The 20,479-nt window shown below is 41.2% G+C and overlaps 2 protein-coding genes across 6 annotated transcripts; both read right to left on the bottom strand.

The window, feature by feature from the left end:
- Positions 1-6,633: 6,633 nt before the first annotated feature.
- Positions 6,634-8,824, bottom strand: LOC144699909 (uncharacterized). Its single transcript, XM_078571248.1, has 6 exons — positions 8,416-8,824; positions 7,918-8,037; positions 7,772-7,825; positions 7,524-7,687; positions 7,281-7,457; positions 6,634-7,022 (listed from the first exon to the last, which is right to left on the bottom strand). Exons 1-6 carry the CDS (start codon positions 8,800-8,802, stop codon positions 6,812-6,814), a joined length of 1,113 nt encoding a protein of 370 aa, XP_078427374.1. The 5' UTR covers positions 8,803-8,824; the 3' UTR covers positions 6,634-6,811.
- A 1,120-nt stretch (positions 8,825-9,944) lies between these two features.
- On the bottom strand, positions 9,945-13,713 carry LOC144717121 (Pyruvate kinase family protein). 5 transcript variants are annotated; one of them, XM_078571246.1, is made up of 5 exons: positions 13,564-13,713; positions 13,417-13,492; positions 13,040-13,335; positions 11,569-12,030; positions 9,945-10,901 (listed from the first exon to the last, which is right to left on the bottom strand). In XM_078571246.1, exons 3-5 carry the CDS (start codon positions 13,295-13,297, stop codon positions 10,089-10,091), a joined length of 1,533 nt encoding a protein of 510 aa, XP_078427372.1. In that variant the 5' UTR covers positions 13,298-13,335; positions 13,417-13,492; positions 13,564-13,713; the 3' UTR covers positions 9,945-10,088. The 5 variants fall into 5 exon arrangements, with proteins under 5 accessions (XP_078427372.1, XP_078448572.1, XP_078427373.1 ...); XM_078592446.1 differs by having other exon boundaries at positions 13,040-13,310; positions 13,564-13,712; XM_078571247.1 differs by having other exon boundaries at positions 13,569-13,678.
- Between the last annotated feature and the right edge of the window lie 6,766 nt (positions 13,714-20,479).

Below are 20,479 nucleotides of genomic sequence, written 5' to 3'. Positions count from 1 at the left end.
CTTTCCTTCTTCTGTCTTCCTTTTATTTTACATCTTTTCTTTGCCCTCGTTCAAGGGCATTTTGTTATTTTACAAAAATCCATAATCTAAAATCATAACAGTAATTTCTCTTGACTTTTGAAATTCATAAAAATCCATAATCTAAAATCTTCAATCTCCCTCTCCCGTAAGTCCCCGCCAGCTCCCTTCTCCCTCTCCATTGTTAACCCCACCTCCCTCTCCCTTCTCCCCTTCTTCCTCTCCCGTCAGTCCCCTCCAACTCTCTTTTCCCTCTCCCTCCAGCTTCCTTTTCCCTCTCCAACAGTATTCTTCGCCGGCTCCCTTGTCGCTCTCTGCAGGTGATCTCCCTCTCTCATCAGTTCCCTCCAGCTCCCTTCTCCCCCTCCATCGTTCAACCCAACTCCCTCTCCCTTCTTCCGTTCTTCCTATCCCGTCAATCCCCTCCAGCATCCCCAACTCCTCCCTCTCCCTTCTCCCCTTGTACCTCCCCCCTCAGACCCCCACTTGAAACTCCAGAAATTCCCTCTGTTGGGGCCTTGCATCATCCCCAACTCTAGAAAGGCATTCCCTTTGTCGGTCATTCTCACATTCATGCCTCCGGCAAGCTCCTATCGACAGCTCTTGGTCTACATTCACACCCTTCGACAAGGCATCCCCCTTCGTCTAACTACAAGAAGGTACTTATTCAGCAACATCTACATATTGATGGACTATCATTTATTGATTGATGGACTGTAACGAATGGTCATATTCAGCAACATCTACATATTTGAACTGTCAGTTGTGTGCTTCATATCTAAAATTGCTTGTAGACATGCCTCTATATATCATTATATGTGTCTGTGACCAATTGTATGATGATAATGAGAAGTGATAGAAAATTTATGTTCTTCAAGGAGACTTCTCAGAAAGGCCTATCCGCTATGAACGTTGACGAAGCTCAAATGGGAAGCAATTCAAATCAGATGGATGTAAATGTTGAAATGGCACAAGACCGTAATCGTGGATGAGACTCATGCAAGACTACTCCAGTAACCTCGCGGAGAAAGCGTCGTGGGCGAGAATCAAAGACCATGTAATATTTTGAAGAGTTCGACCCAAACCAATATGAATGTATTGTGTGCAAGGAGAATAAACTTCCAAGAATTACAACTATTGAGAGAAACAAAGACGGGACAACAACTAGTCCCAAGGTCATAAGAGCCATAAGGAGACACTTGTAGAAGAGCCATATGGAGCTGCACGATCGGCTGAAAGGCAAACAAGTCCCAAGGTTAGAGGAGGAACCGAGTTCTGGCAGTCAAAGATCCATCGTTGAAATGTTGAGTTCGCCAATAGGGCAGAATGCCTTTGTTATCTCATTTGAGAGAACAAAGGAGATGCTCACCAGATTTATATGTCTCATGAACCAAGCGTGGACCATCATTGACGACAAAAGCTTCAGAGAGGTATTGCTTTATTATGTGCAACATAAGATTAGAATACCGTGCTTGAAGACCATTCATGAATACGCAAAGGCATTCTTTGTATGAGAGAAGCAAATGCTGGTACGCTCACTATCAACTGCTATAAGTGTTTGCCTAAAGTAGATGCATGGACAAGTGAAAATATGATTCCCTTATTGGGAATCCCTATGCATTGGGTCACAGAAGAATGGATACTTGAAAAACGTGTCGTGGAAGTAAAGAAAAATGATGGTCCAAATAGTAAGAGTTACCTCTCACAACTTCTCCTAGAGGTGTTGGTCAACTTTGGATTGGGGAAGAAAGTAACTGCTATTACGACGTACAACGCAAGTAACAATAGATTGATGATCACATCATTGACCAATGCAGTACGAAAAGTGAACCCCAACTTTGAGGTATTCACGAATGTCATAAACCTTATGAATTCTGCCACCACTTACACTCGACGAGGTAGCAGTGCATATGGACGGGGAGTCCGAAGAAGCACGGAGGCGATGGGTTGGGCGATCTGCTTCGTTGGGAGACTTGGTACACAAGTGCGTCAAATGGTTGTAGCCATTCGTTCTTCGGATGATAGACGAAGGAGCTATGTCCAATGATGCACACAATTAAAGATGCCTAATAGTAGAAAATTGGTGTTGGATGTGAAGACTAGATGGAAGTCCACGCATGAAATATTACAAGTCTCATATCGGAAGAGAAAAGTAGTATACAAGAGATGGCTATTTTTGAGTTGAAGAGCATGATGGAGAAAAACTTTGTGATTGATGACCATGAGTGGAAAATGGTGACACGCTTTGCTTGAATTTTAAAGCCTTTTTGTGAAGCATCAGATATTGTTTACAGCTCTAAACGTGTGACATCAGCAACAATTTCATCATTTCTCCAAGTCCTTGATGGGCACATTTGTGAATAGGCTGATAACATAGACCAAGGACGCCGTTTCCCAAATGGTGTTCTCCTCATGGTGGAACAACAAACCTCCATCCAAATCACATGAACAACCATGAGAGCAAAACCATACAACCATGTTGTCGTCCAAATACTGCCTTCTCGGTTGCATCAGTTGTAGACCCACATATTAAATTAGACTCCATTGCTCCAGAGGATCATGACATCTTGGTGGCATATATGCAAAGACTTCCGAACGACGTTAGTGAGGAGGAAGTCACAAATCTAAGGTATGACGACAACATTGAAGGCAATGGAGAAAGACGACAACAATGCATGAATTGTGATGAGTAAGCTGAGATGGATGAGAGCTACATACCATCCATAAAGATGAGGCTTGCACTAGTGTTCCCATGACAAGAATAAGTCACTCCATCAATGGACGATGAGTTACAGAGTTACCTACAAATGTCTCATGTGTCAAATGATGTTCTCTTATGGTGGCAAGGCGACAATTGCAAGAGATTCCCTAAGCTCTCTATTTTGGTGTGAGATTTTCTTCCTGTTTGTGCGTCCGGTCCACCAGCTGAACATTTCTTCTCTGCTGGTCGTGGAATTTGCACGTACAAAAGTTCATGACGTTCAGTGGAGAACATGTCAGTACTGATGCCTCGAAAATGTTGGTTTAGGCAACAACATCCAGAAAAAAGTAGAGTCATTACCTGAGATTGAAGAGGTCAAATTAGTGGAAGGAGGATTCCGACGAAGAGACTGTAGAGGAAGGATGGTAGGCTTAAATTTCTAGTTATATGCCATTTTTATCATTCACTTCTTTATTTATTTGTAGTACAAGAATGAACACATTGATCATTTACTTTCTAATTTTGTACCAGGTACCGCAAGGGATTAGTTGTGGAATAAATTTCATCAAAAGGCGCTTTAAATTTTTCGGTACACTCGACATTTGGATGTCATCAGTTAAAAAAACAATTTATTCTAAATGTTTTTGACTGCCTTGGACCATCATTTCTCTCAGACATTATATGTGAATTATGGAAAAATAGGTACCATGGATTGTGATGTACATAGTTTTCAACGCTCACTCAACGTTGACGGCCACGCCGAGACGATGGAGGAAGCATGAGCCCAAGAAAGACGCATACCACGGCGGAGTGTATGACTTCTCAAATGGAGACTAGCAAAGCAACCCTACGACTCTACTGCTGTCTTCATCAGCCCAAACTCTGAATCAACGGTGATGACAGCGTCAAAGACGTTTACAATGCTAATAGAGGAAACACAACACCATTCTTTGTAGTCCAAGACATGCTAATTGGGGTAAGTACGAAGCGCATCTTAATAGAGATCCTGTCTCTCATGCCACCATACTTCATGTTTGAGCCCCACAACTACGCAAGACATGGAAGAGTAGTCAACACTCAATGGAATCACAACATATTTTGGGAGCATCACAACTTCACTCCAACAATGATTTATTCTGTCCAATGTAATGTTAGTCGCGTCGCTTCTCTAGAACTATTCGAATTAACCCGTTGGGGCGGCAATAGATGGCTCATCGAGTAATCCACTATTTTGATATTTTTGAAACTCCGTTGCCATAACAGTCTATTTACTTTTCAAATTGAAATCAACTTTGAAATTTAGCCAATGAATGCATGTTTCATAGTTTGAACTCTAACAATATTTGTATTGATTGAATCATCAAATATAGATTAATGCATGTGGACTATAGATTTAATTATATGTCTACATATTATACTAGTACTTTTCAAAGTTTTTTTTTCCACCTATCTATTACTTCCATGAAAGATAACTACAAAGCATCTAGTGATTTCACATCTACTAATTATTTCAGAGAAATAATCATCTTGTGACTAACGCCAAAAAAAAGTACATACTGTTGAAAATGATAAAACCATACCGAAGCTTAAAAAAATTCAAACCTACTGCTTATTTTCGTGAAATAGATTAGTGGCGTTATTAATATTCCTGTAATGAAATGTACTATTCAGTTAGAGTGACAATTTTATTTCAAATCTGGTGTCTCCCTATCTTTGATCATCTAACTTAAAATCTAATATTCAGATAGACCACCAAGTTACTAGTGATATTCAGTTACAGAAATTTTAAAGGCAAGGTTAGATACCTCGTTGGTTTCATTCATAAAAAGTAAAGTTTCTAAAGTCATATGTCATTTGTGTTCGTTCGCGAACGAACACTAAAGAAACAAACACGAACACGAACTGAAATTTTCCTCCATTCATTCGTGAACAGTGTTCGTTCGACGACGAAACACAAACTTCCCATCCCTAGCACTATCTAGCCTCACTCATATGATGAGTGTGGGCGGTCACGTAGCCATTAGTGCGGAGACACTAAGGATAGATAGTGGGTGCTATTTAGTGGAAAAGAGTTCACTGAATTGTTCCGTAAGAATCCTTGAATGGTATTATACCAAACCGTCAATCAATTTGATTCACGTCACGTTTGTGTAAGGGTTCCTTAGACGTGAGATACCAAAGATGTCTTGTGGACGGACGGTTGTACTTTGACTATGGTCAATGTGTCTCTAATCATCAAATTCTAAACGGTCTTAGTTTGGGTACATCAAGAAGTTCATGAAGACAATTGAGTGGTCAAGATGTGATCGTTTGCCCTTGGTATAAGAGGTGACAGCTCGAGGAAGATGATGGAATGAATCCTTGGCCAAGGCAGCGAAATATCGGAGAAGAATTCTCAAACGATTTTTGAACGCATTCGTACAAACTCGGATGACCGATTAGGGTTTGACAGTTGACCATACCCTAAGTCTTCCTAGGAGTGTCAAGTGGATGAGGGACTACACATACATGATAACCAATGGTGAACAAGTTCCATGAATGAGTCTATACACACTTCTTTGTATCTTCTAGAGCATGAGGTGTAGCGTGGCACCCCATGTGTTGGAGACTCAACCTATCGATAGGGTTAAATCGATCCGACTTTAATTAATCTATATCATGATATAGTTAAATAATCTAAAAGGACAATAAAGGTCATTAGGCCGCTCGAGTCATTAACTAGACTGATATATGGGCCTAGAGGGTCACACACAAATGGTCTTTTGGACGTAGAAATGTTTACTTAAGTTTTGGGGGTTTTATGAAAAATACCCAGTTAGTAAAAACACAGGAAGGCCCTGAACAAAATTCACCCAGGCCAGAATTGTTGAGGGGCCTTCCCCTTTTTCTCCCTTGTCCCCACATCCCCTCTCCACTCTTGATGCAATCGGGACGATGTAATGATGATGACGAAGATTGAATGGGGCTCATCAATGAGAAGGAGGAGATTCGACGTGCAGAGAACCGTGTGGATACATTTAGAGACTGCACACTTTAGCATCTTGACTTATCTCGCTCTGGGTTCCAAGAAATCACGAATGAGATCCGTGCACAGGTACTTCGTTTCAATGATTTTATCGATGTAGTTCAATTCCGTTTGTCTTCCGGTGTGGAATGTTTTTGATTTCTTCATCCTCATGAAGACCTCTAGAACCCAAAAATATCCACATGTCACGTTGCCACTGAATGTTCAGCTATCATGCAGGCACAAGGCGCAACTGTCGTGCAGGCCACTATCTTCCATTTTGCTGCCACATCAACCATTCCAATTATGTCACCCACTATTTGTCTATCAATGCTCACGGTCCTAAGTTATGCTCCTTTCTCTTCTTTATTATAATTTATTAATAATAGTCTTTAAAATATTATCCCTTTTATATTAAATAAATTAAAAATACAATCATAAACTCTCTTTCTCGACCCTATTTAACCAATTCTCTAAAATCAGTACCTTCTCTCAGTTGATTCAATAAGGAAATATAAATATTGTGGTACAAAGTGGAAATACTAAATGATGCATTTTGCCCCTAAAATATGGTTCATAATGAATCATCTTATAGAGAACTTAAAAGATCTTTATAATTGGAAAACGTTGAATCCCCCCTAATTCATCCATCTTTTAGGTAAAAAGTACTTATCTTAAGAGCTAACACTAGGATGGGATCTCTATGAGTGGAAAATATGAGATAAGAGGTGAACCAATATAATATCCTCAATTTTCTGTAGGAAAATAATATCTCATTATACTAAAAAATGGTAATCTACACCCTTGGCTTTTGGAAAAAAATTTGAGAAAAGAATCAACCACTCCTACCTAGGGCTCTTGAAATCATATTTGTTCAATTTACTCATGGTCAAAAAAATTTTGGGATAAGTTAACTTAAGACGCCTCTGTTTTCGACGCCACATTTCTTGAATTTTGCTGGCAACAAGTTGCTTGCTAATTGACAAATACATTCGCCATGAGATAGAATCATGGTGAAATCAATTTATGCAGAGAGATAGATGCCCATCAAGCAAGCCATTTCGGCATTTTTCATCCAATGTCAATAATCAGCGCTGCTGCTGGTAAAATCTTGCGACCCAAGGTGCAAGGTCAATGTTGTTTGGGTCTCTTTTATTCAAAGTGTAGTACTCAGACCACCGACAAGACGTGAGCCGCGCGGTCAATGCCCCGTCGTAGATGCAGAACGGCAACCACTCAGCCCCGCCATTCATCCTTCTCTTTCTCTCTCTAGGATAGGCCAGTGGAGCCTGGACATATCTACATCAGGAAATCATCATAAATTGGTGAGCAAATTGGTGCATCGTCTATCTCACTAGAAAAATGTGATATTAGTATTGAATCAGCATCTTCTATCTCACTAGAAAATGTGATCTTTATATTGAATCAGCATCGTCTATCTCACTAGAAAATGTGATCTTCGTATTGAATCAGCATCTTCTATCTCACTAGAAAATGTGATATTTGTATTGAATCAGCACCTTCTATCTCACTACAAATTAGACATTCATCATGCACCTGATCCCATCGAGCTCAACATCCCAGCTGAAGTGGGTGTGACCGAAGACATGGCATGCAGAAGGCTGACCATTGGCGCCATGGATCAACCTCAAACGCTCCTCAAGAAGATCAGAGCCGATGATCTTGGGAAGATTTGGGTAGAACAGCATCCTCTTCTCTGGGCAAAGATCTTGTCTAAAAGAAAATCGTTAGTGAATGAATAAGATGAAAAAAAAGGTTCTAGGATGAAAGCAGAGGCACCTTGGAACAAAGTGAGAGAAAGTGATTATATGAAGGGCGTTTTGTTGGATTTGTTCGATTGAGTCACGATGAACTTCATTCATGGAATCGAAGCAAATGGCAAGAGAAGTATCTTTCGGAGAAAGTTCTTGACGCCACTTGCATGCATAGAAATCCTTGCACACCTCCAAAATAAAAAAAACGAATTTTTTAGCTCAGATGTAAGAAACAAAATAAAATTATGAAGAAAAATAATTTCTGGAAATTACAGTGTCTATGGAGGGTATCCGGATGCCTGATACATCCTTTTCCTTGTCAAAGCTCTAGGAAAAAAAGGGGAAAAGAAAAAAAAGGTTAAAACTTTGTTGATCAGAAGACAATATAGATATGATATTTAAACTTCAGGAGAACAAACCTGATGGTACCAAGAATACAGAGGAATAATGCCCACATCGCCAACAACCGCTGGGCTGGTCTCAACTCCAAGTTCTCTACATACATCAAGCAGTGCGTTCAGCTTCTCCAGAGAATGCAGCTGAAACGGAGTGATTAAGCGCTTACAATCTACGTTCATTATCAGCCCATAAATCCAAACCCATTCACAAATTCAATTTATTAATCGGACCATAGAGATAAAGAAATCGTGGGAGCTCCAAAGAACATAGCAGTGATGAAAACGCTTAAAATCTGCGTTCATTATCCGTGAACTAATGCATACCCATTCACAATTTTAATCAATTACTCGCAGCACAGCAAGAAAAAATCGTGAGACTGACAGAATAAATATTCAGCATCCGCAGAGAAGATCGAATAGATAGAGCGATCAAACGCAAACTTGAACCCATAATTCGCCGAATGATAACAAGTTCATAGGCAATTGATGCAGCGAGAGGTGCAGTAAAAACCAACTTACGAACAACCCTTTTTCCTTGCGCAACCAAAGATCGTGATTTCCGGGTACGAAGAACACGCGGCGGAACCTATCCTTGAGCAGCTTCATCGTGGCAGCGAAATTCTCGCGCGTCTCCGCGACATCGCCGGCGACGATAAGAGCCGAGCTAGCGTAGCTATCAATCGACAAACCCCTGACCCAGGCCATGTTCTCAGAGTAGTCCGTGTGCAGATCGGATACGGCGTAGACCTTCGTCGCCGGTTCGCGTGTTCGGCATTGAATCAAACACCTCGTCGGCACACTATGAAGAAAAACCTTCTTCTTCCTCCTCCCAGCGCCGCCGCCTCCGCCGCCGCCGCCGCTGCCGGCGGCGAAGCTCCGGGAAGGAGCGCCGAGGCCCACGGCCATGCCCCAGCAAGAAGACGGCCCAAGCAAAGAAGTTTATCTCTTGTTGGACGGAGGAATACCCGTCATCCGTTCCGTCCAATCTCGTCATCCCTTGTCTTCTGGCTTGATGGACGGAAGACTGAACGGAATATCTTCCGTCATCCGTCCGAGATGACGGTGGACTGATGACGGGAATGACGTACAGTTGACGGAGGATGACTGAGGACGGGGATGACAACCATTATGTAGAAAGATGGGGGCCTTTGATGATGGGGATGATGATTCTTATGGACATGGACGACGACCCTCCTGGATGGGTCGCGCAACGGCACGTCAGGGACGTGATGGGACGGATGACGATTCATGATGGATGGTGACGTGACAAAAGTTTCATCACAACACGGTCCCGTCACACGTCCGAGGATTTCAGAAAAATTCGTCACGTTTGCGTCACCGTCATGGTTTGCGGCATACCGTCACTGGACAACGACACCGTCACGTGCGACGAGAAAAACAACCATGCAGAGAGAGAGAATTGGAGGGGCATATCTCCAATTATCTCTGGACGGCATCCTTTTGCGCACGCGAATTAATGCAGGGACTTTTCTGCAAAATGTCAAGAAATCGAGTTAGCGACACCACGTGGCTAAATCTCGGCCATCAAAAAGCTTAAATCTAATGATTTTCAAGCTTTTTGGTCATTTTTAAAAATCCGTAACGGCCATCATCCGTGACGGCCGTCTCATCACGTCACTCGTCCGAGACCCTCCGTCCCCGTCGTGTCACCGTCACGCCTAGTTCGTCATCCGTCACCATCACTGTCATGGGCCCCTAATTTTGTCACCGTCAACATCACGTTGCCGTCACCGCGACGTGTGACATCACGGATGACTGCTGCCGTTCCATACCATCATCCATCCACCCATCATCTGTTCTGTTTTTTATCAGGCACCAATGACGGAACAGGACAGCTGATGGAATGGTCATGATGGCTAATCAGGGACGGATGTCAACCTGGGTGGTATGAAATGCCATGGATGGATGATTGAGTGGATCCTTGTTTCAGTCCCGTTCAGTCCATCCAAAATCACCAACCATCAACATCGATGTCATCAATGTTTATTGGTACTTGTGATGAAGTTGATGAAGTTTGGATAAAGAGATTGCAGCTGACAGATGTTTTAGGATAAAGATCAGAGATGAACGAGTCTTCGCAGAACACATAATAAAACAGAGAACAGCAGAGAGAGAGATAAAGAGAGCCACGATTAGAGAGAGAATGAGAGACAATTTGGGCCGTTGATGAATCACTTGACGATGCAGATCTTGATGACGGAGGCGGTGCCAATGCGGTGGAGGACGACGACGGGGTCTCCAACCAGACAGAGCTTCTTCTGGACTGCCGATTTAAGGGCGGCCTGGAGAATGACCTCAGTTGACTCGGCGTCGGTGGCCTTGGCCGAGCCCTCAGCCAGCAAGGGGACGAGCCCACGGTGCACCAGGCTCTGCCTGGCCGGACCCTCGTCGCTGACCATCCAGTCAAAGAGGTCGGTGGTCAACGTGGGAACGACAACGGAGAGGACTGGGACGGCGGGCCGGTACTTGGCAACGAGCTTGGCGGTGGTGCCGCCACGGGTGAGGACGACGATGAGGGCGGCGCGGGCCTTGTTGGCGACGCGGACAGCTGACGAGGCAAGACTCTCCAGCGGGCTCATGGGCAGAGGAGTGAGGCGGATCATCTCCTTGAAGATGGCGCCATAGTCGATGGAGGACTCGGCCTCGAGGCAGATCTTGGCCATGACACGGACAGCGAGCTCGGGGTAGGCGCCGGCTGCGCTCTCACCACTGAGCATGACGCAGTCTGTGCCATCAAGGACAGCATTGGCGACGTCGGTGGCCTCGGCGCGGGTGGGGCGGGGGGACTTGATCATGGACTCGAGCATCTGGGTGGCAGTCACAACGGGCTTGCCCAGGAGGTTGCACTTATAGATCATCATCTTCTGGGCCAGGAAGATCTTCTCGATGGGGATCTCCATGCCCAGGTCACCTCGCGCCACCATGAACGAGTCTGTCTCCCGCAGGATGTCGTCGAAGTTCATCACCCCCTCCTGGTTCTCCACCTTCAAACCCCAAAATCGCGCATGTGTGAGAGACAGAGGAGAGATCTATGACTGCCATAGTGTCATGGAGAAAGCATTAATGTGGGATATTATCATGGAGAAAGAGATGTGGTATCGTTGTGGAGAGATGAGAGATCACTGTATCATTATGGAGAGAAGAGGGAGATAGGTGGGATCGCTGTATCATTATCGAGAGAGGAGAGAGAAAGATAGAGGGAGAGATGGGATTGCCACAGGAGGAATAAGGCGAGAGATGGGAATCACCATACGAAGAAGAGAGAGAGAGAGAGAGAGAGAGAGAGAGAGATGGGATTGCCATATGATAGATAGAAGAGGGAGAGATGGGATTGCCATATGATAGATAGAAGAGGGAGAGATGGGTAATCGCCAATAGATGGACAGAGAGAGATATGTGTGTGAAGTGCAAAGCAATGGGCAGAGAGAGAAGGAGAGGTGCGAGATAGTCACAGCCGGACAGAGAGAGAAAAAGGTGATCTCCAAGAAATGGAGAGAAGAAAGGAGGGAGATATGATCACCAGATAAACAATGAATACCAAGCACGAGGAAAAAAAAAAAAGAGAGTTGAAGAGACTAATTAGCTAACGCATGGAACAAATTGAAAAGACATGATTTTTTAGAAAAAAAATCATGGCGTAAAAAATCATACCTTCGACATCAGCTTAATTTTCCTGGCGTAAGGACCAAGGACCCGGCGGACATTCACAAGATCAGAGCCTTTGCGCACAAAGGAGAGGGCAATCATGTCAATGTTGTTGGGCACGCCCCAGCCGAGAATATCTTCCTTGTCCTTCTCGGTCAACGTGGGCAGGTCAACGACAACGCCGGGCAGGTTGACGTTCTTTCTCTCTCCCAAGACAGCAGTGTTCTCGCACCGGCATCGGACGGTCCCGGTAGCGGGATCGCACGAGAGAACTGTTAACGTGATGGTGCCGTCGGCGCAGAGAATGGTGTTGCCTGGCTTCAAATCAACGGGAAGCTTCTTGTAGCTCATGGTAATTGTGCTCTCGTCGCCCTTGAGGTCGTAGTCAGTGGAGATGGTGATCTCTTGACCCTCCTTCAGTTGGATGGGTTTCCCGTCCTTCAAGAACCCTGTTCGGATTTCTGGTCCCTGATAAAGAACAAGAGAGAGCGATAGAGAATTAAGAAACTGTTCTAATAAACAAAATGTTTGTAATTCGCTTTACCAAATTTTTGGAGTCCATGATGGAAAAGGGATTCGAATTAAATGATTTGAAAATATAATCCCTCAGAAAATTGTTTGAAAGCTCAGTGCAGAAAGATTTCCGGTTACTGAAAAGATCACAGAAGAAAGGGAAAGATGGAGATTTGAGAAAATGTTGAGTTAGAAAATTAAGGATTGCATTCAACTTTCTCAAAATGTCGGAGACACAGATTGAAATGGCAGTGGAATATAATGATTTTGAAATAAAATCCCAAGGAAATAGTTTGATAGATCGGCGCACCTCTGCTGTAGACAAAAAATATTAAGAGAAAATTTATTTCTTCTATAGAATATCATGTTGGACTGAATGATGGGACTCGTCCTTCGGCAAGAGGCTTGTAATTCGTAGTTAGGAAAGAACTAAATAGAAAGACAAGAATCGGGGAAAAAGTACATTGATGAGCCCAAAAACATTGTTTAGCGGCCGAGATTCATAATCTTTTCTTCTGTTCAACAGGTTTCACGACATATTACATCTCATAGATCTGTACTGGTTACATGATCATAAAAACATTTCGCGGTAGTTCATTCCCGGAGGCCTGCTATGCCAAAAAGAAGAGCAGCAAGATTGACGGGTCGGAACGAGAAACGAATGAAAATACTCAATTAAAAAAGAAGAGATCTTGATCAGGAGATCAGGAAAAAGCTGACAATTGTTTGTCTGGGATAAACTTTCTTCTTGCTGCATAGATTCCCAATCGATGGACAGCGAAAAATCTAAGAGAAAGAAGATTTCAAGTCTTCTCTTTTATCAGGAGAAAGTCTAGATTAGAAGGAAAAAAACACGAAAATAACAAAGCAATACAACTGGTCTCGTCCAGCAGGCTTTGGTCACAAGGAATCAGAACCAGAATCAGAGAAACGATCAGCCATAAACATTAGAGAATCAACGCACCTTGGTATCCAGCATCACTGCACAAAGGATCTGAGTATTCTGCATCGCAATCCTGAGATTATCCAGAGTTTCTTGGTGGTACTCGTGCGACCCGTGCGAGAAATTGAACCTCGCCACGTTCATCCCGGCCCTAAGCAACTTCTCCACCATTTCAACAGATCGCGAGGCAGGCCCAAGAGTGCACACGATCTTCGTCTTCGGCACCCGCCCATCCCCGGGCAGCTCCTTCAACAATCCCTCAAGATCGATGTTCGCCATTCAATCTCCCCCTCTGAGCACCCAAAAAAAAGTTCCCACTGAAAACAAGCTCTCAAATACACGAAATCGATCAAAGATATTAACTCTACGTCAATCGGAGCAGAGAATAAGAACAATACCGAATCAACCAACGATTATCCCGCAGATCTAAGCGCTCTGGTCGAGAAAGGGGATTTTCGCCCTAACGTGGGCAATCTGCAGTGGAAAGAATCTGATTAAAGTTCTAGATGCGAATATAAAGCGTTGATGCCCTGTTGAATGGTCACCTAACTGCGGTCTGCGGCGCTGGCAGAATTCAAGACACAAGATCAGAGAATATCTCTACATCTGTGCATGATGATCGATGAGATCCGGCCAAGATGAAGAACGCTCTGAACACTCGATGTTAGCATTTTAACAATGCTAAACACCGTAATTATCACGGCAATTAATTTATTATCAGGCAGACTGGGAATTTTATTTTTTTTAATTTGTTAAGGACGCGTGTTTATTAGATAGGGGTCAACGGGTGAAAAGTCGTTTTCAAATGAGATATTTTATGATATTTCTTTTATTTTTTTCTGATAACTTGTTGCCTCGCGTGCAAAGATTGTGTGATAATTGAAGGAAATAGTAGGGAGAAACCAGTGAATATTTGATTAGAGGAACATAAATGATATGACTTCAAAAGAGAATATGATTTATCTTCATTAATAAGTAATGATGTGGCATATGTCACTACTTTTAGTAACTCTGCCTACGTTTGCTCAATCAAAAATATTTTGAACATGACAGTTTTAAGTAAAGAAATGACATGATTTTGAATAACATTTTCCAATGAAACTACCAAATCCTTAATTTTATTGGCTCATAAAATGTAAATATTCTTATAAAAAAGTATTATTCATGAATAATATTGTTTGAGTTGATATATATAATTTCAACATTATTATCGAAGATGTTTTTTAACATTATATAGATTTGATGGAATTAATTAATGCATTTTAGAATTTTTTGCCAATTTCCATAACTTTTGTGGCACGCTTAAAATCTTAAGAGAGAAAACCGGACCGTAGTGAATGATTCCATTTCAAATCAGATGATACATAAGAAGTTTTGAATTTGAAACATGAGCATAGATTTTTGTTTCTCTCCTCTTTCTATCCATATAGTTTGATATACAAATAGACCCCTTTATTAATGTAAAATCATATTGGAATTGCTCCTCTGCTAGTAGACCCAGTGAAAGAATGTAATTTCATGATCTATCAAATTTTTCTGGCGTTCCTTCTCAGTTCAAATTATAAAATGAATTATTAGTGCAGGGGCTCTCCCATTGGCTCCGATCACCTTGGTCCTCATGGAATATATGGATCTATGGCAAGCATTCTTGTGATTATTTCTTTTTCATCTTCTTGACATTATCTACATACATCCACATGTATCTCTCTATCTATCTACCCATCCACATCCATTCACATACATCTCATCCATAACATTCATACACATCCATTCACGTACATCTCATCCATAGCATCCATACACATCCATTCACATACATCTCATCCATAACATCCATACACATCATCCATTCTTACCATTCCTTTGTACTCCACCTGTTCTCTCCACTTATTATGTTCATTTATGTCCATATAATTATGTGTATAAACCTTTAGTTATCAGCCTTCTCATCTCCCCATATTCTTAATCAACAAATAATCTTTTATAATCCTCTAATCACAAGATAAAAAATATTGAATTCTTGTTTTTCACTCCCCAAGGAGATGATGGATATTGTGGCCTACAAGCCAATAACATTATCAAATATTGTTTATATTCATTGAATAAATATTTATTCATTATTATTTTCTTCTGATGTTTATAATTAAGTCTTTGAATACATGCAATGATCGAGTGAAATATGATGTGATCATAGTAAGTAGATAATTGCTATTTAAATGTATATTCATAATATCATATTCAAAGGATACTTGAGATGGACTTCAAAATATTTGGAAAGAATAGCATTGTCTAATCCAACTCATATGGTGACTATGGCCATTCATGTAGCCACTTGTGTGGAGACACCTAGGATAGAAAGTGGGCATTTTTTAGGGAAAGGCTTCACTGAATTGATCCACATGAATCCCTGAATCTTATTATACCTAATTGTCAATCAGGTTGATTTATGTACTGGTAATGTAAGTGTTCCATAGAACTGAGTCACCAAAGACACCTTGTGTATGAAGGGTTGTAATTTGAATATGACTTATGTGTTCCTATTCATGGAATTATGAATCATCTTAGCTCAGGTGCAGCAAGAAGTTCACAAAGATGATTGAGTAGTCAAGATGGAATTCGCAATTCTTGATATAAGAGGGCACAACCCAAGGAAGATGATGCAATCAAGTCCTTGGCCAAAGTAGCAAAATTATCAAAGAAGTAGTTCTCTAATGATTTCCGAAATGCATCAATACTAACTGAGCTGATTGGTTAGGGTTTTATAGTTGGCCATACCCTCAGTCATCTTAGGAATATCAAGCGGATAAGAGACTTTACATAGATGGTGACTGGTGGAAGAAATTTCCATGAGAGAGTTATTATACTCCTTTGTTTTTGTTAGAGCACAAGGTGTAGCTTGGCACCCCACGAGCCAGAGACTGAACCAATTAATTGGGTCAAAATTGATCTTTTATTATTTAAATCAATACGTGATAGTTACCAAGAAGGTCATCATAATAAAGATTATTGGCCCATTGAAGTTATTAATTCATCGGATACAGTAGCTGAGAAAGTTAGCCGCATAAGGTTTTTGGACGTTGGTGGTTACACTTTTAAGGGGCATCTAATGCGCAATGTCAGATCGCGCATCAAGAACCAACACTTACACGACTAGTTAAGAGTGAATAACTGTGAACTTCTGACTCTGACTATAAATTCAAACACGAGTATAGTAGGAGTGCAGGTTGAATCCACATGGAATTAAGGTTGACTTTCCTAAGTTGACTTAGCCTACTATTCAAACTTCAGAATTTTTGGAGTAAAATGGGAGAAAATTTTTAAGATGACCTTTGAGGAAACTTAATTTCTTCAAAAATCCGAATTTTGCAATCACAGTTGACGAGTCAAAGTCAAAGTCATTGACTTTGACCAACAAACACAACAAAAAGTCAACACCTGATTGAAGGCCAAATCTCAACCAATTTTTAAGAATCCAATGGAATTTTCTCAACAAGAGGAATCGAATGACACTGAAATGGAAGGAAATTGATGGTTGATCAATAAGTTATGACCAATCAAAGTTAAGATCTCCAAATCAGAACGCACGAGAGGATATTTTGTTCAAACCTTATCAGAATCAAATGATATTGTTCGCAATGGATATCTAACTTAGAGACGCTTCTAGTTCTACATTAAACCTGAGAATTAGAATAAAAATCACAGAGAAAGAGCTTCTGCAAGTTGTCTTTGGCAATTGGCAACAAACACGAGCATGTAGTGGTCAACAGAGAATTACATTGTCAAATGGAAACCAACTCGTGCGTTAAAGCTGTCCAAGGATAAGTAACAAGTAGACACCTCTGTTGTCACAAGAATCTTGTCAATTGTTTAAGAGATGAGTGAGAGATCAGGGTCATAATCTACGATCCAGAAATTGTGACTCACGTCAATTTGTGGTGGTCAAATGCTGAATTCCAAAGTCAATTCGTACTCAAATTTGATGAAATCAAATCCAGAAAAACCTCAGTCTACAGAAGTTTAACTGAATCAGGAATCAGTCTACATTGCTAACTTTTGGGACAGAAATCCCTGATTTAATTTGCCTCCGGAAATTGAGGCCAAGGGAGTGATTTTAATGTTAGTTTATAGCTCAATTCGAGCCTAAATCTAAATTAAAATCAAAATCTATGCTAGTGGGGTCAAACGTGAGAGGAAATCCACGTTTCCTACCCAACTCCTTCAAAGCTTAAGCCTTAAAATGATATTAAGGGATGATTTTAACCTGATTTCTGGTTTGTCAGTATCGTTGCTTGAAGGAGTCAAATCTCACTCATCTGTTGACTAATTTGTGAGCTTCTTGGGCCAAAATGTGCATCACTCAGTCTTCAATGCAATCAACTCTTGAAATTTTACTGAAGAACCGTGCTTCATGCTCAGATTTCAAAGGATTCAATGATACCTTTACCGTCTGAGGAGAGAGAGTTTATATGCGATGAAATAAGAACTCAGCAAATCTCAATCGTCCGATCTGTTTAAGTGAGAACATACGGCTGAGAGAGAAATATGTTTTGTGACGTGGTGGGCCTCTGATCTCTGTCGTCCACTTCTGATCCGACGGTTGTATGTTTGTTGCATTGAGCTGTGGTCTGTTCACCCTAGTACATTGCATTAACGATCACGATTTGGTGACACCGCATTCAATGCCCTGGAAGCCGCCATGTCACACCTGCAAAACTTCAAGTCATGAATTTAGTTCCACATTGAAGATTTCTAAAATAAACTCCTATGTCTCTCTTGGGCACCCCGCACGCAAGCTGGCGTGTGCGCACTGTGCTGGCTCGCTTATGCGCTACTAGTTGGTGGCACAGCCACATCAGACACAGGGCCCCTGCCTATTGCGCATCGCACTGGCTTGCTGGCGTGTTGCTAACTAATGCTGCTGCCACGTTAGTTGTGCACGTGGACCCCCTTTCTTTTTTCTCTTTTTTCTAATTTTGACTTTATGAGGAAGATCTTAGTCAACTACAAGAGTTGACTCTGACTTCTCCTTCAGATATTCTTGTCCTCTTCTTGTCTTTCTCCTCCACTTAAGTTCATCATCATTTAACTCAAGAGAATAATTAATCTCAAAAGAAGTTAACCTTAAGAGAAGTCAACTATCATTAAATCATATAATTATCCTTAATTATTTAAAAAATCTGGAATTGGTGGATTGCCATTTCCATGAAGAAAATCACTTAAAACAATGATAAAATGCATCATCATGTATGAATTAGGCTTCAAAAGCATGAATATGTATATGCATGTACATGATGCATGTTATTAGCGCCCACATTTGATACCCATGCAAGTCATTGTTGAGTGCCCTCCGTTTGTTCTCTTGCTCTTCCTTCTTCAGTGTTTCTTCTAGTGAGAATGTATGATGAGGAAATCTTCTTGGATTTATGATAACTCAGTTCAAGGGATAGAAGAGACAATCCAGCATTCTGAAGATCATGTGGATACATCTAGAAAATGTGCATCTGAACAGCCCGAGGAAAATCATCAGGAGAAAGCCAATAATCAATAATAATAGGTCTCAAAATCCAGGATCAACAAGAGATTTTCAGAGCTTGAAATCTGTTGTCACCCAATCTCGATAGCTGTTTCCTTAAAAATTTTCTGGTGAAGATAATTTTTCATGAGTCCAATAGGAACATCCCATATATCTTTTGGACTTTCGACCAATATATAGGTCACATGGTGAAATAAGCATCTTTGACCTCAAGCCATTCTATTGGTAATCGAAATTAATCTATATCCTCCAATCAAAGACTTCCTTGTCATTCATGCACAAATTAAATAGTTAGTATTGTTATATTTATGGGAATAACTAACCTAAATATCACTGCAAGGCTATTTTGAATTTGCGCTCAAGTAACTGTGCACCTGATAGCTGACATCGGATGCATTAGTTTCTATTTGTTAAAAAGTATAATTCCATTTAAGAATTTTAAAGTGTTAATAACTACCCAAGAAACATATCAAAAACGATGCATGATGGCCTCCACTTGAAATGAAAAATTAAATATCACTGGTTTTTTACTGTGAAAATAATTTGATAAAATGATCATATTCATAAAAATCTGATTACCCTTGTCACATGAATAATCCAATCAAGTTGGGCTGATCTAAAATTTGACCATTCATAAAGGACAGATAACATTTGTGCTCTAAGAATTTCAGGGTCACACTAGACTGTCTGTTATGTTGAACATAAGATTAGAAAATAAATATTGTTTAAGATAAAGATAATACTAATTCCATCAATTTTGTTTAAAGCTTATTTTTTCTTCAAATTTGATTCAAAGGGCATCAACAAGGGTTGATCAGTCCATGTAGGCTCAGGGAATTTCAAACATTCATCATTTTAGCATCAACTTTGGTATTTATATCAGAATGCATGATATTTAGTTTTTTCACAATTGTCTCAAGTGATTTTCCACATTCTTGTTTCAAGAAGGAATGGGCCTATTGGGGAATCAGCATAGCAGGCCTATATAATCTACCAAGATGACAAAAAGTCAACTTTGGCATAAGGATAATGAGGACAGTACAGAATTGAAAAGCTGGATGACAATGATGATGACTACTTTCAAGATACGGGTGACAAATGACAATGAAAAGTGGTCATCTAAAGATAACGAGTTGACAAATAATATCTATAATGTTATAACATCAAATATTATATTATAATACTTGCTAAATAATATTTTAAAGATCTCTTTTTCTACCCTCTCTCATTCTCTATCTTGATTTTAAGATTCAAGAACGTACCCACTGCAAAAGTCTATAACATCAGCAATTGCGATACTATTTCTCTAAAGCATTATGCTGTTCTTCAACTCTCGCTGTTGTGTGTTGTTTCTGGGATTCAAACCTACGATACCAATGTTAAGATGCACCGAACTAAACCTTCAGCCTTCCCTTTCTAATATCCCACAAACCATGTGAAACAAAAAGTGGAATAAAGTTCCTCCCCACATTATACATGTTCATCATAGATTCCCAGAATCCTTTTTATTATTGTGGTTGTGGATGGCGAGTGGGGTACGTGGCCAAGAGTCACGCGGTCTCGGAGCGTGCCACGTGGCGGTCCACTCCTGGCCCGGCCCGAGCCACATTCTCGTCATCCGGAGCGGCCGGTCCGAGCCACTAACCCGACCGGTCCGTACCGCCGGCCCGACGTGTGGCCCGCGTAACCGCTCACGTCGTTTTCTCCTTAACGGCGCGGCTAACGTTGACCGTTATTCCCCGCTCGCCCATCTCCTCCGCAGGATGAGGATCCGACGGTCAGGATTCCACTCCTGTCATTAAACCAAAAAATAGAAAGCAGTTATTGTCTTGACCGTTGGATCGGCGCATCCGACGGCTGGATTTCGAAAAACGACGTTATTATCCGCTAATTACGTCGTGAGCGTTGGGTTTTTTTTTTATTCGCCT

The sequence above is a fragment of the Wolffia australiana genome, chromosome 2, assembly GCF_029677425.1.
Source record: "Wolffia australiana isolate 7733 chromosome 2, ASM2967742v1".
In the NCBI taxonomy this organism is placed as follows: Eukaryota; Viridiplantae; Streptophyta; class Magnoliopsida; order Alismatales; family Araceae; genus Wolffia; species Wolffia australiana.
The sequence above is the reverse complement of the archived record's forward strand: the minus strand, read 5'-3'. Positions and strand labels throughout refer to the sequence as shown.